General features: G+C 40.2%; 1 protein-coding gene across 23 annotated transcripts in view; it reads left to right on the top strand.

The window, feature by feature from the left end:
- Nucleotides 1-15248, top strand: part of LOC137125817 (pleckstrin homology domain-containing family A member 5-like) — a 69997-nt gene that overhangs the window by 51470 nt on the left and 3279 nt on the right. For 8 of the 23 annotated variants that reach the window (XM_067501896.1, XM_067501894.1, XM_067501893.1 and 5 more), the window contains 16 exons: nucleotides 612-1118; nucleotides 2366-2846; nucleotides 3304-3387; nucleotides 4107-4226; nucleotides 5120-5173; nucleotides 5827-5907; nucleotides 8661-8723; nucleotides 8811-8891; nucleotides 9561-9710; nucleotides 9868-9969; nucleotides 10800-10952; nucleotides 11455-11610; nucleotides 12105-12225; nucleotides 13080-13195; nucleotides 14214-14432; nucleotides 14569-14730. In XM_067501896.1, coding sequence (XP_067357997.1) covers nucleotides 612-1118; nucleotides 2366-2846; nucleotides 3304-3387; nucleotides 4107-4226; nucleotides 5120-5173; nucleotides 5827-5907; nucleotides 8661-8723; nucleotides 8811-8891; nucleotides 9561-9710; nucleotides 9868-9969; nucleotides 10800-10952; nucleotides 11455-11610; nucleotides 12105-12225; nucleotides 13080-13195; nucleotides 14214-14432; nucleotides 14569-14730 — 2650 coding nt within the window. Of the gene's footprint in view, nucleotides 1-611; nucleotides 1119-2365; nucleotides 2847-3303; nucleotides 3388-4106; nucleotides 4227-5119; nucleotides 5174-5826; nucleotides 5908-6920; nucleotides 8641-8660; nucleotides 8724-8810; nucleotides 8892-9560; nucleotides 9711-9867; nucleotides 9970-10799; nucleotides 10953-11454; nucleotides 11611-12104; nucleotides 12226-13079; nucleotides 13196-14213; nucleotides 14433-14568; nucleotides 14731-15248 lie in introns of those variants that run through there. The other 15 variants (XM_067501917.1, XM_067501902.1, XM_067501918.1 and 12 more) reach the window with 11 other exon arrangements.

Here is a 15248-nt window from a genome sequence, read left to right as displayed (position 1 = left end):
AGTTCTGAGCTGTGAAGGACCTTTCCATAAAGTGTTTTAAGTGTTTCTACACCCTCCTCCATACAAGTATCAGTAAATGTGTACAGACTTTTTAAAGGGCTTAATGTGTGCTCTGCTGGGCTGGTGGAGCCACAGAAATCTGGAGAACACATTATGTGACTGGTGCCGCTATTTAAAAAAATACAGGTGGAAAAGTTTAAGGAATGCTTTTCCAGTTCCCCTTATATTTCTTACCCACTGAGCCATGCTGTTAAGGGTAATTTGCAGAACTTTGAAGCTTTGACCTTTAAACTGTCTAACACCAAGAAGCTGTGGTGTCTATTACCTATAGAACCCTCCCTAAGGATCACAGAGCTGTAGCTAGGTCTTCTAGAGTCTAATAGGAGCTGCAAATGGATTACTGTGGTCTGAGTACCACCTTTAAGACATGCCCTGACAGAGGCAGGACTTTATTTTACAAATGTTTTCCTTTTACACGTCTGGTGTCTTAAAGAAACATGTAACTGCACCCATTTTCTTGTACGTTTTTTATGTTTTGGAGCTATGTGTTTATTGTTTTTTACAACACACGATTGTTTCAACATACTCAGGCCTCTCTCTGTCTTTTTCAGGTTGGACAAGCTAAAGGTGGAGCAATGTGGACCACAAGAGATCAACCATGTGGCCAACCACAGGCCGCCTCTCACGCAGCCTGAAATTCAGAACAATGAACGCAACCGCGAGTATGATCGTGAGCACATTGCAACAGTCACCTCTACTGCGGCAGAAGAAGAGAAGAAGCAGCGAGATGCCGAGCGCTATGGCTTCCAGAAGGACGGGGCAGAGCGTGATCGTCCACTCACCAAAATTAACAGCATCAAACTGCAGCCAGCCCAGGCAGCAGTCATCAAGGCTAACATTGCCTCTTCGCAGACTCCAGCTGAAATGGATGGGCCACACCGTAGCCCCCAGGTTAATGGATCTGGAGACCAGTGTCCAGCCGATGGACTTGAAGTCCCTCCTCAACAAAGTCCCACCCATGAACCAGACCGCACCCTGAGCAGGACCAGCTCAATGCAGCAGTTGGAGCAGTGGGTTCGCACACAAAGAGGACGTAACCAGGATGAGGACACTAGGAGGTTGGTTTGATTGTATGGCCTTTTGCATTATTAAAAATCTATAAATTGTAGGATTTAAAATTTTGGGGGCTGCAAAAGGAGAAAATGTGCCTGTACAAGTTGTTTATTAGGTTATTGCCGTAGAGTCCAATTTTGTTCTACTTTAACAACGATAAGTGAATCTTGGTTTAACTTGGTATGAAATAGAAATGGTGACTCACCTGTGTCTTTTTCCTCAGCATGTCAGTGCTCACATGCACTTCATAGTGTATATAGACTATGATTTGCTAAAGCCTCCATTTCTTTCCTAAACACTTTAACATTGTTTTGTGCATATGTATATAGAATTTGGAATAAAAACAAATACCAATACCATTGCCTGACACTGACCCTGCTGTAAGAGTAACTTTTTTAAGGGGTTGAGGTTGAGACCCTGTCAGCCTGTCTTTCAATTTATGGTTCCTTGAAGCCCTTGCTTTTTTATGTTCCTCATTCCCTGAGTACGTAGATTTTTAAAATTTGAAAAGATCAAGGATGAAATTACAACTAGCCGTTGGTGCTCCCTGTTCTCCCTCTGTGAAACAGTCTCTATCATTAAATACACGTTCTCCAGGATAATCTTTAGTTTCTATGTACTCGCAAGCTTTATAAATGCTACTGGGTTTAACAGACCATTGGGCTTTCTGGCCAGGATCTGTCAGCGTGCCTTAATAGAAAGCTTTGTCGATGCTAGCTGCACTGACTTTGAACCCACTAAGGAAGTTTAGCTTTTCAAAGCTTTGTTGTCAGTGGAAAGGACTCTAATGTCTTGGGGTGAGTTCTTGCTTCTCTCCGTCTACTCAAGACACACATAGAAACGTATGCAAGAGAAGAATATTCACACCAACTGTACTCTACTGTTGATACATACTGCCATCAACTTGATTTATGTCTTGTGCTATGTGTGCACATCTAGAGCAGAGGTAAGGATCCAGTTTGAATCTAGGACTAAACTGAAGGCATATTGCATTTTTCAGTTAAAAAGGTTATAAAGATGCAAATCGAAATCCTTGAATGATTTACATAAGGTGTTACTGCAGCTTTTTTAGCAAAATACATAGTAAGCTAATTGTTATTGTTTATTTTCCTATGATATTATTAAAATATTTTTTCCTTTCAAAAACCACGCGTCTTTGCCAAAACTACTTTTGAAATAAAATTCTGAATAATTTTACATTCACTAAACAGTTGAAAATGTTTCCAATGTATTGTTTTTCATTTTGTCCTAGCATTACATCATACCAAACGCTGCCTAGAAACATGCCAAGTCATCGAGTACCCTATATGCCTCATTATGGAGATGGCTACCGCAGTATGCCCAGGAATAGTATGGCACAACGGGACAGCATCTGCAGCATGTCGCCATCATTGTACGAGCAGGCACTTGGTCCTTCTCCCTCTGACAAGCGGAGCTCCATGCGCGATGACACTATGTGGCAGTTGTACGAGTGGCAGCAAAGGCAGGCCTATGGCAGACCGCCGGGGCTCTACGGCAATATGGCGAGTCCCAAAACCATGATCAACCTGTCAGAGCATGCTGCACCAAGCCACTCCATCCCCCCCTCTCCTTCTCATGGTTCTCTGTCCATGTACGGTGGCTACTCTCCACTGCGATCCTACAACATGAACAGTACTCGTTCAGAGGTTTCATCTCCCATTTACAGGCGAGATATGAGTGTGGACAGACGACACAGGCCACAGCTCAACAAGGTCAGTTAATGGAAATACGTGTTTGCCGACATAACAAAAATTAATTTATCCCTTACCTGTAGCGGTATCTAAGCATACGATAGTTATTGTCATTTGTTATAGTTATTTGTTTGAGTTTGAGGGAATTCCAGCTTCACTACAATAGTGGTGAGTGGATTTTTGTTTGTGATTGTTTGTATTTCTAAAACAAGTGTCTTACCTGTGATTGTCCAGTGTAACATGGACATTCTTTGATATTTTGAGCAGCACAAACAAAATTTACTTCATTTATATTGGATCTGTGATGCCATATATCCAAGATGCAATATGTTAGTACTTATTAACAAATTGAATCTCATTGGGTAGAAATGCTTTTTTGCATTGTATTTGGGTGAATCATCTACTTTAAATGATTAGTGTAGTCAGATTATGGTGTTACTAACAGACAATTTTGTTCTTAATGAACTTTTACCTGCAGTATGCCTACCAACCTGATAGAAGGTCTATGCCTGCAGGGATCCCTGTCCAGACTATCACAGCCCAGTCTCTCCAAGGGAAATCAGTAAGTCCATGTATAAATTTTCCCCTGCTGTGTCTATCACTATCATCATTAACTACCCAGGTTTGAATCACCTCGCTCTTCAGTCAAGATGATGAAAGCACCACCCATGAAATTCACACTTGGATTGTACATTTGGGTTTAATTGGACTTAACTGAAAGACAGGGCTGTTTTTATAACACCACCTATCCCTGCCTACTCCTTCTCACTCTATCTGTCCATTTCTGTCCAACAAGACATTTAGACAGAATCTTTATACATAGATTTAGGTAGAACTCAGACGTATGTTCCAAGTGGTAGGATTTAGGGTATGTTCACTTCAGGAGCTCCTTAGACTTGCTTCACATCACTGGAGACTTAAAAACCCTGTCACTCACAGCTCTCTAAGCCAGATCAGGAATTTATGTCTAAGCCTTTGCAGCGCTATGTCCTCATCGAGATGGTAAAGTGTAAACCGAATTGTTTTCTACGGTAAATGCCAGACTGTCCTGTTTTATGTGGATATGTAGGTTTGCATGCTGCTGACAGCGACAGCACCTTGGATAATCTCAACCTGAGCTGCATGGAAACTCAATACCTAGATATAGCTACTGTTCACCTATTGGGAGCCTGATACCTCTAAATCTCCTGTCCTCATGTGTTTTCTCCTTTCCTTTCCCACTCCCCCTGCGGTGTGTCCCTGTTTCAATTGTGGCTGTGTACCTCCCTCACTCCCTTGCAGCCTGAGGAACTGACTCTGCTGCTGATAAAGCTGCGGCGGCAGCAGGCAGAGCTAAACAGTATACGGGAGCACACTGTAGCACAGCTTATGCAACTAAACATGGATGGCGACAACCCAAAGGTCAGGCCCCCAGAGATGCCTCTGCAGTCATGTGTGTTAGCGTGTGGTGTGTATGTCATCTTTACCCAGTTCAAATTGTGCATTTTGGTCCATTGGTCCATTTTAGTCTTTACATGGCTGTTGTGTGCCTTGAGTCAAAGGTACCTCTCCATTGTATGAAAGGATGAACTTTTTGTTATCAGCTTTTTCCACAAAAATGAATTTTTAGAGAAATAATTAAAATAGAACAAAATAAGAAACAAAATAATAATTTTTCTATGCTATAACTAGCATCTTATTATTTGTGGTCCATTTCAGCAGCGGTTGATGGAGTCATTTTACTTCATTAAAGATGCTGACAGATGTTAGCCGGAAATGAAACTTAAAGCCATTGGCAAGCTTAAAGAGTAACCATCTAAGGAGGTTAAGGCGACTGGCGTACGTAAACCTTAATTCAGGATATTTGTAATTTAAGTCTCTTTTAAGATGTCAGATGAGTACAGATTTGACTGCTCCTGATGTAGGTCACTTAGGCGTAAGCTGCAGACGGGTTGACTTTTTGTTTTCTACTTTGTACTGTTTTCTCTCTTTGTACTGACCAGTTGGTCTGCTATTATTTACCTGAAGTGTGCTCATAAAGGTAGATGTCTTGCAGTTAGTATCAGTATACACTCACCCTGTTTACGTGCTGTAATTTAACTGTGCATGATCATCTGGGACCTGAGCTAATTTTTCACTTTTTTGCTTTCCTTTTTTCCTGGTTATCTGTAGGTAGAGTATACATGGCATCCATGCGTGCATGTGTGTGAGAGAGAGAGAGAGAAGGGGGGGGGGGGGGGTAAAAATCAAAAACATGACTTTTGTCTCACTGTATTGTTGCATTTTCTTTTCTCTCTTCTTGCTGCTGACACTAGAATGACATTCTCTCCCATCACCTCCAAAGGAACCTCATGTTTTTGGACAATCAGGTGGGGTAATGCATGAATGCATGGCCCTGTGTCTTCCCGTCATTACCTTAGCTAATTTGTTGATTTCCTATTGTTAGAATTTAATAATATGAACTATTTTTTATGGAGACATTTCTATAGGCTACGCCATTTTGCAATGTCTGTACCTAGATAGATCTACTCATTCATTCTTGGTGTTCTGAGTAGATGCCCTAAGCTCACTATCAAGCTGTACTTAATGAGTATCTAGATGTCACTTCGTCATCTTAGTTGCAAGATGCAGTCAAGTATTATGACCACCATATAGGGTACATGTAGAATAGTAGTAGCATATCATATCCTTAAACTGTACCTGCAATGGAATTTTTAACTTTTTTCTTTTGCTTTTTCATTGCTCTGAAGTGCTTTGAGAGTTTGGGTAATTACACAAGTGCACATTATAGTACACAGAAGCACTGCTGATGAAAAAGCATTGTAGAGCTACAGTTCCTGGTCCTGTTTGAAAGCTGATTGCTTTATGTTGCTTTATCTATGTTGGTCCACTGTGAATGCACTTTTATATTTGAGTCTCCTCACAGAGAAAAGTAATAGCACTGTGGGTATTGTCTCTGTGTGAAGTGAAAAACTGCCATAAACTGACATTTGCTATATTGCTCCTTTCCACACTGGGCTAGATGAAGGAAAATGACCCTTTAATCATCATGATTCACACTTTGATTGAAAACTCTGCCCCAAGGCCTCAACTTTACCAGCAAGTAAGGCCAGCCAAAGGCTTTGCTCCGCATCATTCTCACCAGTCGCTGTTGTTCTATTGGTCTGTTTTGCAATGCTCCTCCTTCGGTGTCCAAGTCATCATGGCATCTTGAGATTGGTCTCTTTGTATCGTTTGTATCGCCAACACGTCTTCATCCATTGCTTTGACTGTTCTCCTTTTTATTAAGCAGAGCCAGGCCAAATATTGGCATGACTTATATAAGAGTAGTTTGGTGTTTTACTACTCAGTGTTTTACTAGTATGCTACTTTCACTACTATAGTTTATCCTCACTCTTAGGTTTGTGCAACTGGATACAGTTTACTTTAGAGGTTTCTCTGTGTTTGGAAAATAGTTAGCTAGCTATGGGATAATCCTAAATTAAAGGCTAAAGCTGTGGTTGCAGCCAGATGAAAAAGGTAATGAAGGCTTTAGTCTTTGCTCATTTTGTTTTGTCAAGTACTGTAACCAATGAAATTTAGTTTGAGTTTTCAAAACTCAAAATGTGTTTTCAGATTCAGTTTGGTCGCCTGCATTTGTCAGGGGAACTCTAATTACTGTGACTTACATAGTAAAATCTTGCCAGACTTCTCACATGCCAGTTCAGTTCATTGACTAATACTGTGTCAGTTGTTTAAAAAAGATGTGCAGTTTTGTTTCTATTTATGGCACAATTTAAGAACAACAAATGAAATAGATTTTCACTTTTAGCATTAATCATGAACAAATTCTGCACTATTGAGAAACATACATCTATGTCTATTCAGTCTCCTGTTTACAGTTTATTTTCCACTCAGTCAAATACTGTTCAAATGTTAGAATATATTGGTTTAAGACTTTAAGACTGTAAAACTATTAAACTGTACACACTTGAGCAATCACCACTGAGTAGATTCTGTACCTAGTATTGTCACAGAGGGCACCGATGAAGATGATGGCAAATGTTTTTTTAGATAAACTTTCTCGTCCTTTTTATCTGTTTTCATTCCTTTCCCCTCATCCCTCTTGTCATTTAGCTGATAAAAAGGATAAAGAGGGTCAGCTTGTGTGTGATGATGGCGGCTTTGACATCACTTTGCCACTTTTGTGACTACCTTTCAAGGTGTAAAAGTGCAGCTGAACAGTGCTTCCACCCACCTTCACCCTCCTCACTCATTTATTGGTATACCAGCCCGGCAATAGCTGCATTCCCACCTGTTCAGCTGCCAGAAGTCTGTCTCCCTCTTCCCAATGTCATATGTCTACAACACCACAGTGAAGCCCCCTGAGCTGTGGGAGAATTTGCATGTTCTGTGTGGAATGCCATGTGGTTCTCAGGTCCACCTGCTTTAACTGTACTGTATGGTAAAACTGAGGAAGGAGGTGTTACTAGAAGTATGTTTGAAATAGTTTAGGTTTGAGTGTGATGCATTATTACTGTGGAGTCTGAAGGTATTCGGACAGTGGGTACCTGTTTTGTTGTTTTGGCTATGTAGGCCAGCACACTGGTTTTGAATTCAATAATATGACTTTGTGTAAAGAACGTGAACATCCCTCATTGCCAAAACTAACTAATGTATTTTAGAACCAATTAAATATTTGAATAATGATGCATTTTTGTTGTTGAAGATCAGACTAAACGTAAATAGCAAACACGAAGGGATGATGGCTCCAGTTCTTAACTGCAGAATGTCAAGGCAAATGTTACCAGTCATTTCTCTGCTTTTAAAATTAGACTATGTACTATTATGTAAGTATTAAGTATGATTGCTTAATTCCAATTAATTTTGTTTATTTCAGTTAGTTTGGTTTCACCCAAGTAGTGAAATGCAATAAATAATCTATTTATTGCTATATCTATTTATAATGTAACTTTAAGCTGGAGGTTGTAATTTTGTCATTAAGTTATTTCATATCCAGTGTGAATATAATAGAGTGACCAGACATTTTTCACTGTCCTAATATTTGTAGACTGCACTTGCATTTAGAGGAGTGGGTGAATGATGAAGAATTGTGTGATGGATGCATTATATGGGAAAGTGGGATCCAATGCAGTTGAAATTATCAAATCAATTTTTAGGTATGATGGTTTGTAATAAGATTATTAATATTAATAACAGAAATGAGGTATTTTTTTCCTCTTCTTCTTTTTATGTTATTTACAGTATCAATAGTATATGTGTTAACTGCACTAAAGTCTGACATTAACAATAAGTTCAACCTGCCTGTATTTTACTGACTCTTATGTTATCCTGTATTAAAGTAATGTAATATATTTCTATCACTGTGTATCACTGAGCATCATGAGGTACTGTATGTTAAAACCTCCTAAGGAGATATGTTGTTATCTTTTTATTTTTGGGGTTTATAAATAATATTGCACACTAATGTCACCGCATCTTTCAGGGTATTGGTCAAATTAGCTCTTGGTGGACATAGTTTATACACTCAATAGTGAGTGTTAGTAAGAAACTGTTTTACTTTTCTTCCCCTTGCATTTCCAATAAAAAACACTGCCTGGGTGTGATGGAGAAAAATATCTGTGTATGATAAAACACAAGGGATCAGAATCATCAGAGGAGAGACTGTGTTTAGACTACTTTCCAGTTGGTCTGCTAACTTACATAGTCAAAGTCAGTCACATATGAGTTTCTACTATAGAACAAATCCGATGGCTCAGTGAGAGAGCCTTGTCATGACACTGCATTAGATCTCCAAATTCTAATGTGTATGTGCATATTTGTTGTCTCTGTCTGATGTTCTGCCTTTCTTCACAGTTGAGTCCAGAAGACTACAGAGAACATGCATATACATGTATGCCAGAAGAAGTCGACATTGATGTGAGTTCAGCATTGCACATTCATTTGACGTGATGCCCGATTCAGTGGTGCATTATGGATCACATCTCTTTCTTGTTCTGTCTTCAGACCAAACTTAGCATGTTGTGTGAACACGATAAAGTGGTGAGGACACAGGAAGACAAACTTCAGCAGCTGTACAGAGAGAAGGTGACTTAAAACTATACATATGTCATCATTCTCACAGACATTCTCACACACACAGTGGAAAAAACATACACGGTTTATACCAAAAGAAATACAGTTTGTGCTCCGAATTATATGAATAGCTTGAAGTTTTGTTTGTATGCAGAAAAATGAGAGCAAAAGAAAAATGTTTGTTTTTTGAAATGGTCAGTGTCAACATGCAAGAGCCTGACTGGCAATGGTTACATTGTAATGTCATTTCATCAGGCTACACTATCATGCCAGTTTGTGAAGCAAAGATCTTGTCCATCTCTGAATGGTTAGAAGGGTGAGCCTTGCTGAAAAACCTTAAGAAGGGGATATCTCTGCTCTTGGTTTGAGTCTGAAGTGTTTCTCTGTGGCTCTGTTTCATGGGAGGCTTTGACAGCATCTTTCCACAATAAGTTATGGAATATATCTCTACTGAATAAATATTTAAAAATGTTGCATACTGCTGTTATAAGTAATAAGTAATACTAAACACTAGGGGGTTCAGTTTAATTTAGGGTCGTAGGCCAGAAAAGTTTGAGATGTTCTTCTGCTGCCTTTATCCAGTGTGACTTAAAGTAACTAAGGTCAACTGATCTTAAAGGTTACATTGACAAATTACATACTCATACTCTGTGTCTGCATTTGATATGTTGTATGTTCCAGCATACCCTGGAGACAGCACTGCTGTCAGCCAGCCAGGAGATAGAGATGGGTTCTGATAACCCAGCTGCCATGCAGAGTGTCATCCAGCAGAGAGACTTACTGCAGAGTGGCCTGCTCAGCACCTGTAGAGAGCTGTCCAGAGTCAGTGCTGTGAGTCATAGAATGCATCATACAGTATATTCATGCAGACTCTACACACTCAGGCTCCACACCAAAGCTCTCATCCTTATGAATGCTAGAAACATGAAAGTATTTGTCTGCTTGGTTTTCTAACATTGTAACATAAAATCTCTCTTTCCCAAACCAGGAGTTGGAGCGGTCTTGGAGAGAGTATGACAAGCTGGAAGGAAATGTGACTCTGGCTAAGAGCAACCTGCTGGAGCAGCTAGAAGCACTGGGAAGCCCCCAGGTAATGTAATTCCTGAGCCAGTAAGCACTGCTTTAATCTTGCACTACGTGTACTGTCGAACACTGGCGTGGTATAATAGTCAGGTACTGGTTGGAGTGCATACACTGCAGCACTTCAAGAAAGCTGTAAATGTGGCAGATTCCCTTGAACATCATGTTCATCCTTTTTGAAGACACTTTTTGACTTTGGGGATAAAGTAAAGAAGATTTTTGTGCTCAGTGCCCTTAGCTGAGTTTGCAGGGAGGTATATGTAACTGAGAGATCAGAGCAACACAGTGAGTGATTGATGGCTGTAGCAGTGATAGAGCAGGTCTTAATTAAGTCTCTCTTTTATCTTGTCCTTTATCACTAGAGTGGTGTGGAGACAGGCACAAACTATTCTAACAGTTACTCCTGTTTGAGCCCAAGTCAGAGTCAATGGTATTACAGAGTAAAGAAGTGTGAGGGGCAGCGGAGAGCCTGGACATTATATCTGCCCTCGATCAGCAAGGAGCAGATAATTAGGTGTCCTTTTCACCCGCTCTTCTCCTTCTATCCCTTCTTTCATCACTCTAATTGTGAGTTGTTTTTCTCTTTTCTCTCCTTTTTAACGATCGTGTTCCAGGGCTATTTCTTACAAACGGAAGGAGCTTGGGCCACACTGCACTGTCTGCAGACCTTAGCACAAACAATCCTCCGTCACTATTGGACAGTTCTATCTCTTTTTGTTTCTGCATTTTGTTGTGTCTTGCATATTAATCTGATGTCATTAACATAAGAAATTTTCGAAATTGGAACCAAATGTCTATCTGGGGGTAATGTTTTGTGATTTGTGGTTTCTCTGTTTCCAGACAGAGCCTCCGAGCCAGCATCATGTCCGCATTCAGAAAGAGCTATGGAGGATTCAAGATGTAATGGAAGCGCTCAATAAACACAAAGCTCAAAGAACTGCTGTTGATGGCATGAATTTCTATGGGTCCGGGTTCAGCACGCACAACAATGAGGTGAGGCACCACTAGCACAAAAACACTTGGTCACAAAGTTTTAATATGAATGTTTTAATCCTGAAACAGTAAAGGCTGTTTTTGATTAGTCATTCCACTGTGTAGGTAATTTGTGTCGAACATCCAGCTTCTCAAAAGTGAGAATTTTCTGCTCTTGTCTATTATATATAAATGTAAATTGAGTATTTGTGGGTTTTTGGCAGGTGGCTGACAAAACAGACAAATCAAGAAGAATGGAACTGACATTTTTATATACTAAGCAATTAATGCATTTATTTGATTTAAAGAATCATAAAAATGTAGTTGCAGTCCCACAAAGATGCTCCCTTATAGGCAGGGTGGACGTGTCAATTATGCTGTATCAGCTCGCAGACCTTTCTAATCAGCGGGTTTTCTCATCCTGGGACCCTCAACTATTCTGTGTGAAAGTGGCTGCTCTAAGCGTGAGGTGGCACCATGTGTCACCTGGCCTGCTGTACTTTCCTGCACTTATAATCCCTAGGAGGAGGACTCGGTACCCCCACGGCCACCCTTACCCCAGTCCTACGAGCCCAACCCCCCCACTGTGCCCTCTATGTCCTCTCATGCTGGTGTGCGCCCTTCATCACTCCACAGGCTGGAGGACAGGAAGGCCAGTCACAGGAATGGCACACACTGCGTAAGCTTGTTGAACCATTAACCTCATGGTTTGCCCTCAGCTGTGGTGACTTTCATTTTGACGGACATCTCATCTCATTTGGATTGTTTTTGGTTGAAACAAATTAATTTATTTATTTGATGCCATATTTCTGTCATCGTGTATTTCAGTTAGGAATTGCATTGCTTTTCTTTTCTTTGATTTATCTCCTCTTGTGTGTTTAAAAGTAGCGATTCTGTTTTGTTGTGTTCCATCCTTGGTTTCAGATGAGGTCATGTCTGAGCTTGAATGTGTCTGCCTGCTGCCTTCTTTTTATTTTGGCTGTAAAACTGTGTCAAACAGCATGGAGAGTTTTTATTCAAGCTGCATACAATTATATTTTCAGATTGCTCTACTTGTATTTTAAAAAAATGTACTTTTGCCACTGACTATGAATTTATTAAGTTTAACTCATTATCTTAGTTTGGAAAAAACTCTTTAAATTAACAGGGCTGTTCTTTGCTGCTCATGTGCAGGGCCCAGACTACAGACTGTATAAGAGTGAACCAGAACTCACCACAGTAGCAGAAGTGGATGAGAGCAATGGAGAAGACCGAACTGATCATCCATCAGATAGAGAACATTCTGGAAATAAAGGTACATCAGTAGAAGAAGACCAGGGCCAAAAACAATACCAGTTTCAAATCTTTGCAGTTTTCCAGTGAAGCACAATAAGATGGAAAATATTTTGAGCTATTATACTTTCTTTAACTGATAAGCGCCTTTCAGACATGCAGTGACATGCAGTATCCGCAGGGGCTGTATATGAGAACGCAAATACCTGAGTCAGTCGGCCCAGACATTATGCAGTTTTATGCAGCCAGCTCCCTGGTACAAACTCTGAATTATATCCAATTGAGCACATGTGTACATAGATCAGGTATTTATCTCAAGACTTTATGCCACCGTAGATTTCTGTGTCAAGGTGGCTTAAATGACCAAAAGAGTAAATTGACCTAAATTTTGTGAAAAAGCTTACACAGCATAATTCTGTGGTAGTGTTCTGCAGTAGCTCCCTAAAAATCAGTAGCAGCAACCCACCAATGCTGCGTGCAAACAGTGCTGCAAACACTTTTATTGTTGGCAGAGTGTAGAAAGGGGCTTAATTTGAAAGTCTCACAGATACACTGACAGTATCCAGCATGCTGTACCTCTAATGAAAAGTCTCTAGTATTAGTTTTGGTTCTCATACACTTCGGTACAAGCTGATCATAAAAGTTTATGTTCTTAAATTCTATAATTATTATTATTATATTGATGTTGCTGTTACATGTTGTTGTTACTCAGTTCATATAAAACTATATATCTGGAATGATTGTGTCATATGAACTGAATTTGTGCAAAGTATAAATATAAGAATTAATATAGTAACAATAATAATAATTTAACATATTAAAGCAGGTGCTCTGTTATTGGAATAGTTGGCTTACTCACCACTTGTCACTTGCTAGTGATGTCCTACCCAGTTGGGATCGTCCCCCCCAGGACCAAATCTCCAGTGGCTGAGTCTGCTTCCATAGCTTCATATGTCACCTTAAGGAAGAGCAAGAAGCCTGATCCCAGAATGGTGAGTCCCTGCACTTGGAGTAACCTGCATATATTGGATCACCTTATCCTGCCAGATATTGCAATCTGCTGCAGGGAACTAAACTTTAAGTGTGTAAAGGGCTAAACTTTCTATCCCTGAACGTTCTAATTAGACTGTTTTGTCTGTAAGCAGTATAAAAAAATAATTGTAATGATTTACATAACATTTTTTAAGTTTTATTTTCTTTTTATCCCATCGTGGTGAATCTCCTGTGGGTAGCAGTGAACTGGCCACTACTTAATGTTTCTGAATTGTTTTTGCTCTTCTTATAATTTGGTTGTTTGGAGTATTAAGCTGTTGGTTGAAAAGTAACATGCAGAAAAAGCAGAAAAGCCCACTCAATATGTGGTCAGGGTGTGACTTGTGCAAAAATAGATACTGAGCTTAGTTTATACAGTTTTCAGCCTTAAATACGATCAACTAAAAAATAGTAGCATGTTATTAGGCCACTACACCATAGGGTGTGTCTTGTTTTTAGTGTGTCTGCATGTGTTTGTGTTTGACAAACAAAGGCATTTAGTATAAATTAAGTTATGTGGAACTATGTGCACATACATGCCTGTATAGTCAACCAAATTACCCATAGTAGTAAGACAGTCTGTCACAGGCTTATAAAATTCAGCTTAGGGCCTGTTGAACAGTCTGGACAGTGGAGAATGTGTTCTCAGACTCTGGACTGAATACAGGTCTACCAGGCCCTCCAGCATGCCACAAACCTGAGAGTGAACAACCTCTCAGTTCACTTCACATCATCAGCCTCTGTTGCTCACGCATTAACAGGCCCTTAACCCTTCTGAGTGCACCCATGTGTGCCGGCTGGAGTGTGTGAGTGCAAAGCAATCAGGTTGTTACCATGTGTTCACACCTCTGCTCAGTTTGGTTCTGAGAGAGTGAACATTGGAACCATTTTACAATAATCGCTGTGGTTATTACTTATGTCAATCTTTACTGTTAACTTTGTATACAAAAGTCTGTTGTTGTCCTTTTGGGCTAACAGGAGCGTCCACACAGTGCAGTTGAACAGCAGCTGTGTGCTGTGGAGAGTGGACGGCCCAGGATGAGTGTGGAGGAGCAGCTAGAGAGGATCCGTCGCCACCAGCAGGGTGCCCTCAGGGAGAAAAAGAAAGGCCTCAGCATCCGTGGGGGCAGCAGCCAGGAGAACACACCCTCTCGTAGTCACTCATTTACTAAAGAAAGTCATTTGCGCAGTGCGCAGGTATTTCATTCAGAGACATTATTTGGATATTAAGGCAGCACCTAACTTGAAAATAGATTAAAATCAAAGCCTGTAATATTGCCATGTGATCTGCTACATTTGAATTTTTGTCTTGCTTATTTTGTGTCTTTTCTAGACCCAAATAAAGCGAAGAGATGAGGTGATGAGCTTCGACATTCAGGAATTGGAGGCTTCTCTCAGACAGCAGGAGGTGGTGAGGGAGCAGGAGACGCCTGCAGAGGAGATTGCTCGTCTCAAAGAAGCCTCACAGCCTGACCACTTCAACGTGGACCGAGAGGTAAGACACAACAGATGTATCTTACTGATTTGATTAAGGCACTAATCAGAAAGAATGCATTTTATCAGTCCATAGTGTCTCATTCTGCATTGCAGAGTGCCTCGTGTTTCTCTGCTCCACGTGCCTCATGTTTATTGCAGTGGTGCCCTGAATTCATGCAGTTAAAAAAAAGTTCAACTCAATACAACTCTGGTAGGAGAATCACCCATTTTTTTTATTATACAATCAGAATAATTTAGAGGCTCAATGATCAACAGCAGATCACCAGACTATCCTGATTCATGCTATAATAAACCGGGAAGCAACCATCACAGAGGAGATGCTACTGGTAGTATTTATTTACTTTCTGATTCATGTACTCACATGGAGTTTCAATGCAGATGTTTAGAGAAATGATAACTGTTTATATTTACTTACTTATATACTTACTTATGTTAGCTAACTGGCAGGCTTTACTTAGCAGTTAGGCTAAGGACAGTGATTTAGTGGTTGCCTGGTAACAATAAAAAAATACAGAA

This window comes from Channa argus, chromosome 4 (genome assembly GCF_033026475.1).
Source record: "Channa argus isolate prfri chromosome 4, Channa argus male v1.0, whole genome shotgun sequence".
In the NCBI taxonomy this organism is placed as follows: domain Eukaryota; kingdom Metazoa; phylum Chordata; class Actinopteri; order Anabantiformes; family Channidae; genus Channa; species Channa argus.
The sequence above is the reverse complement of the archived record's forward strand: the minus strand, read 5'-3'. Positions and strand labels throughout refer to the sequence as shown.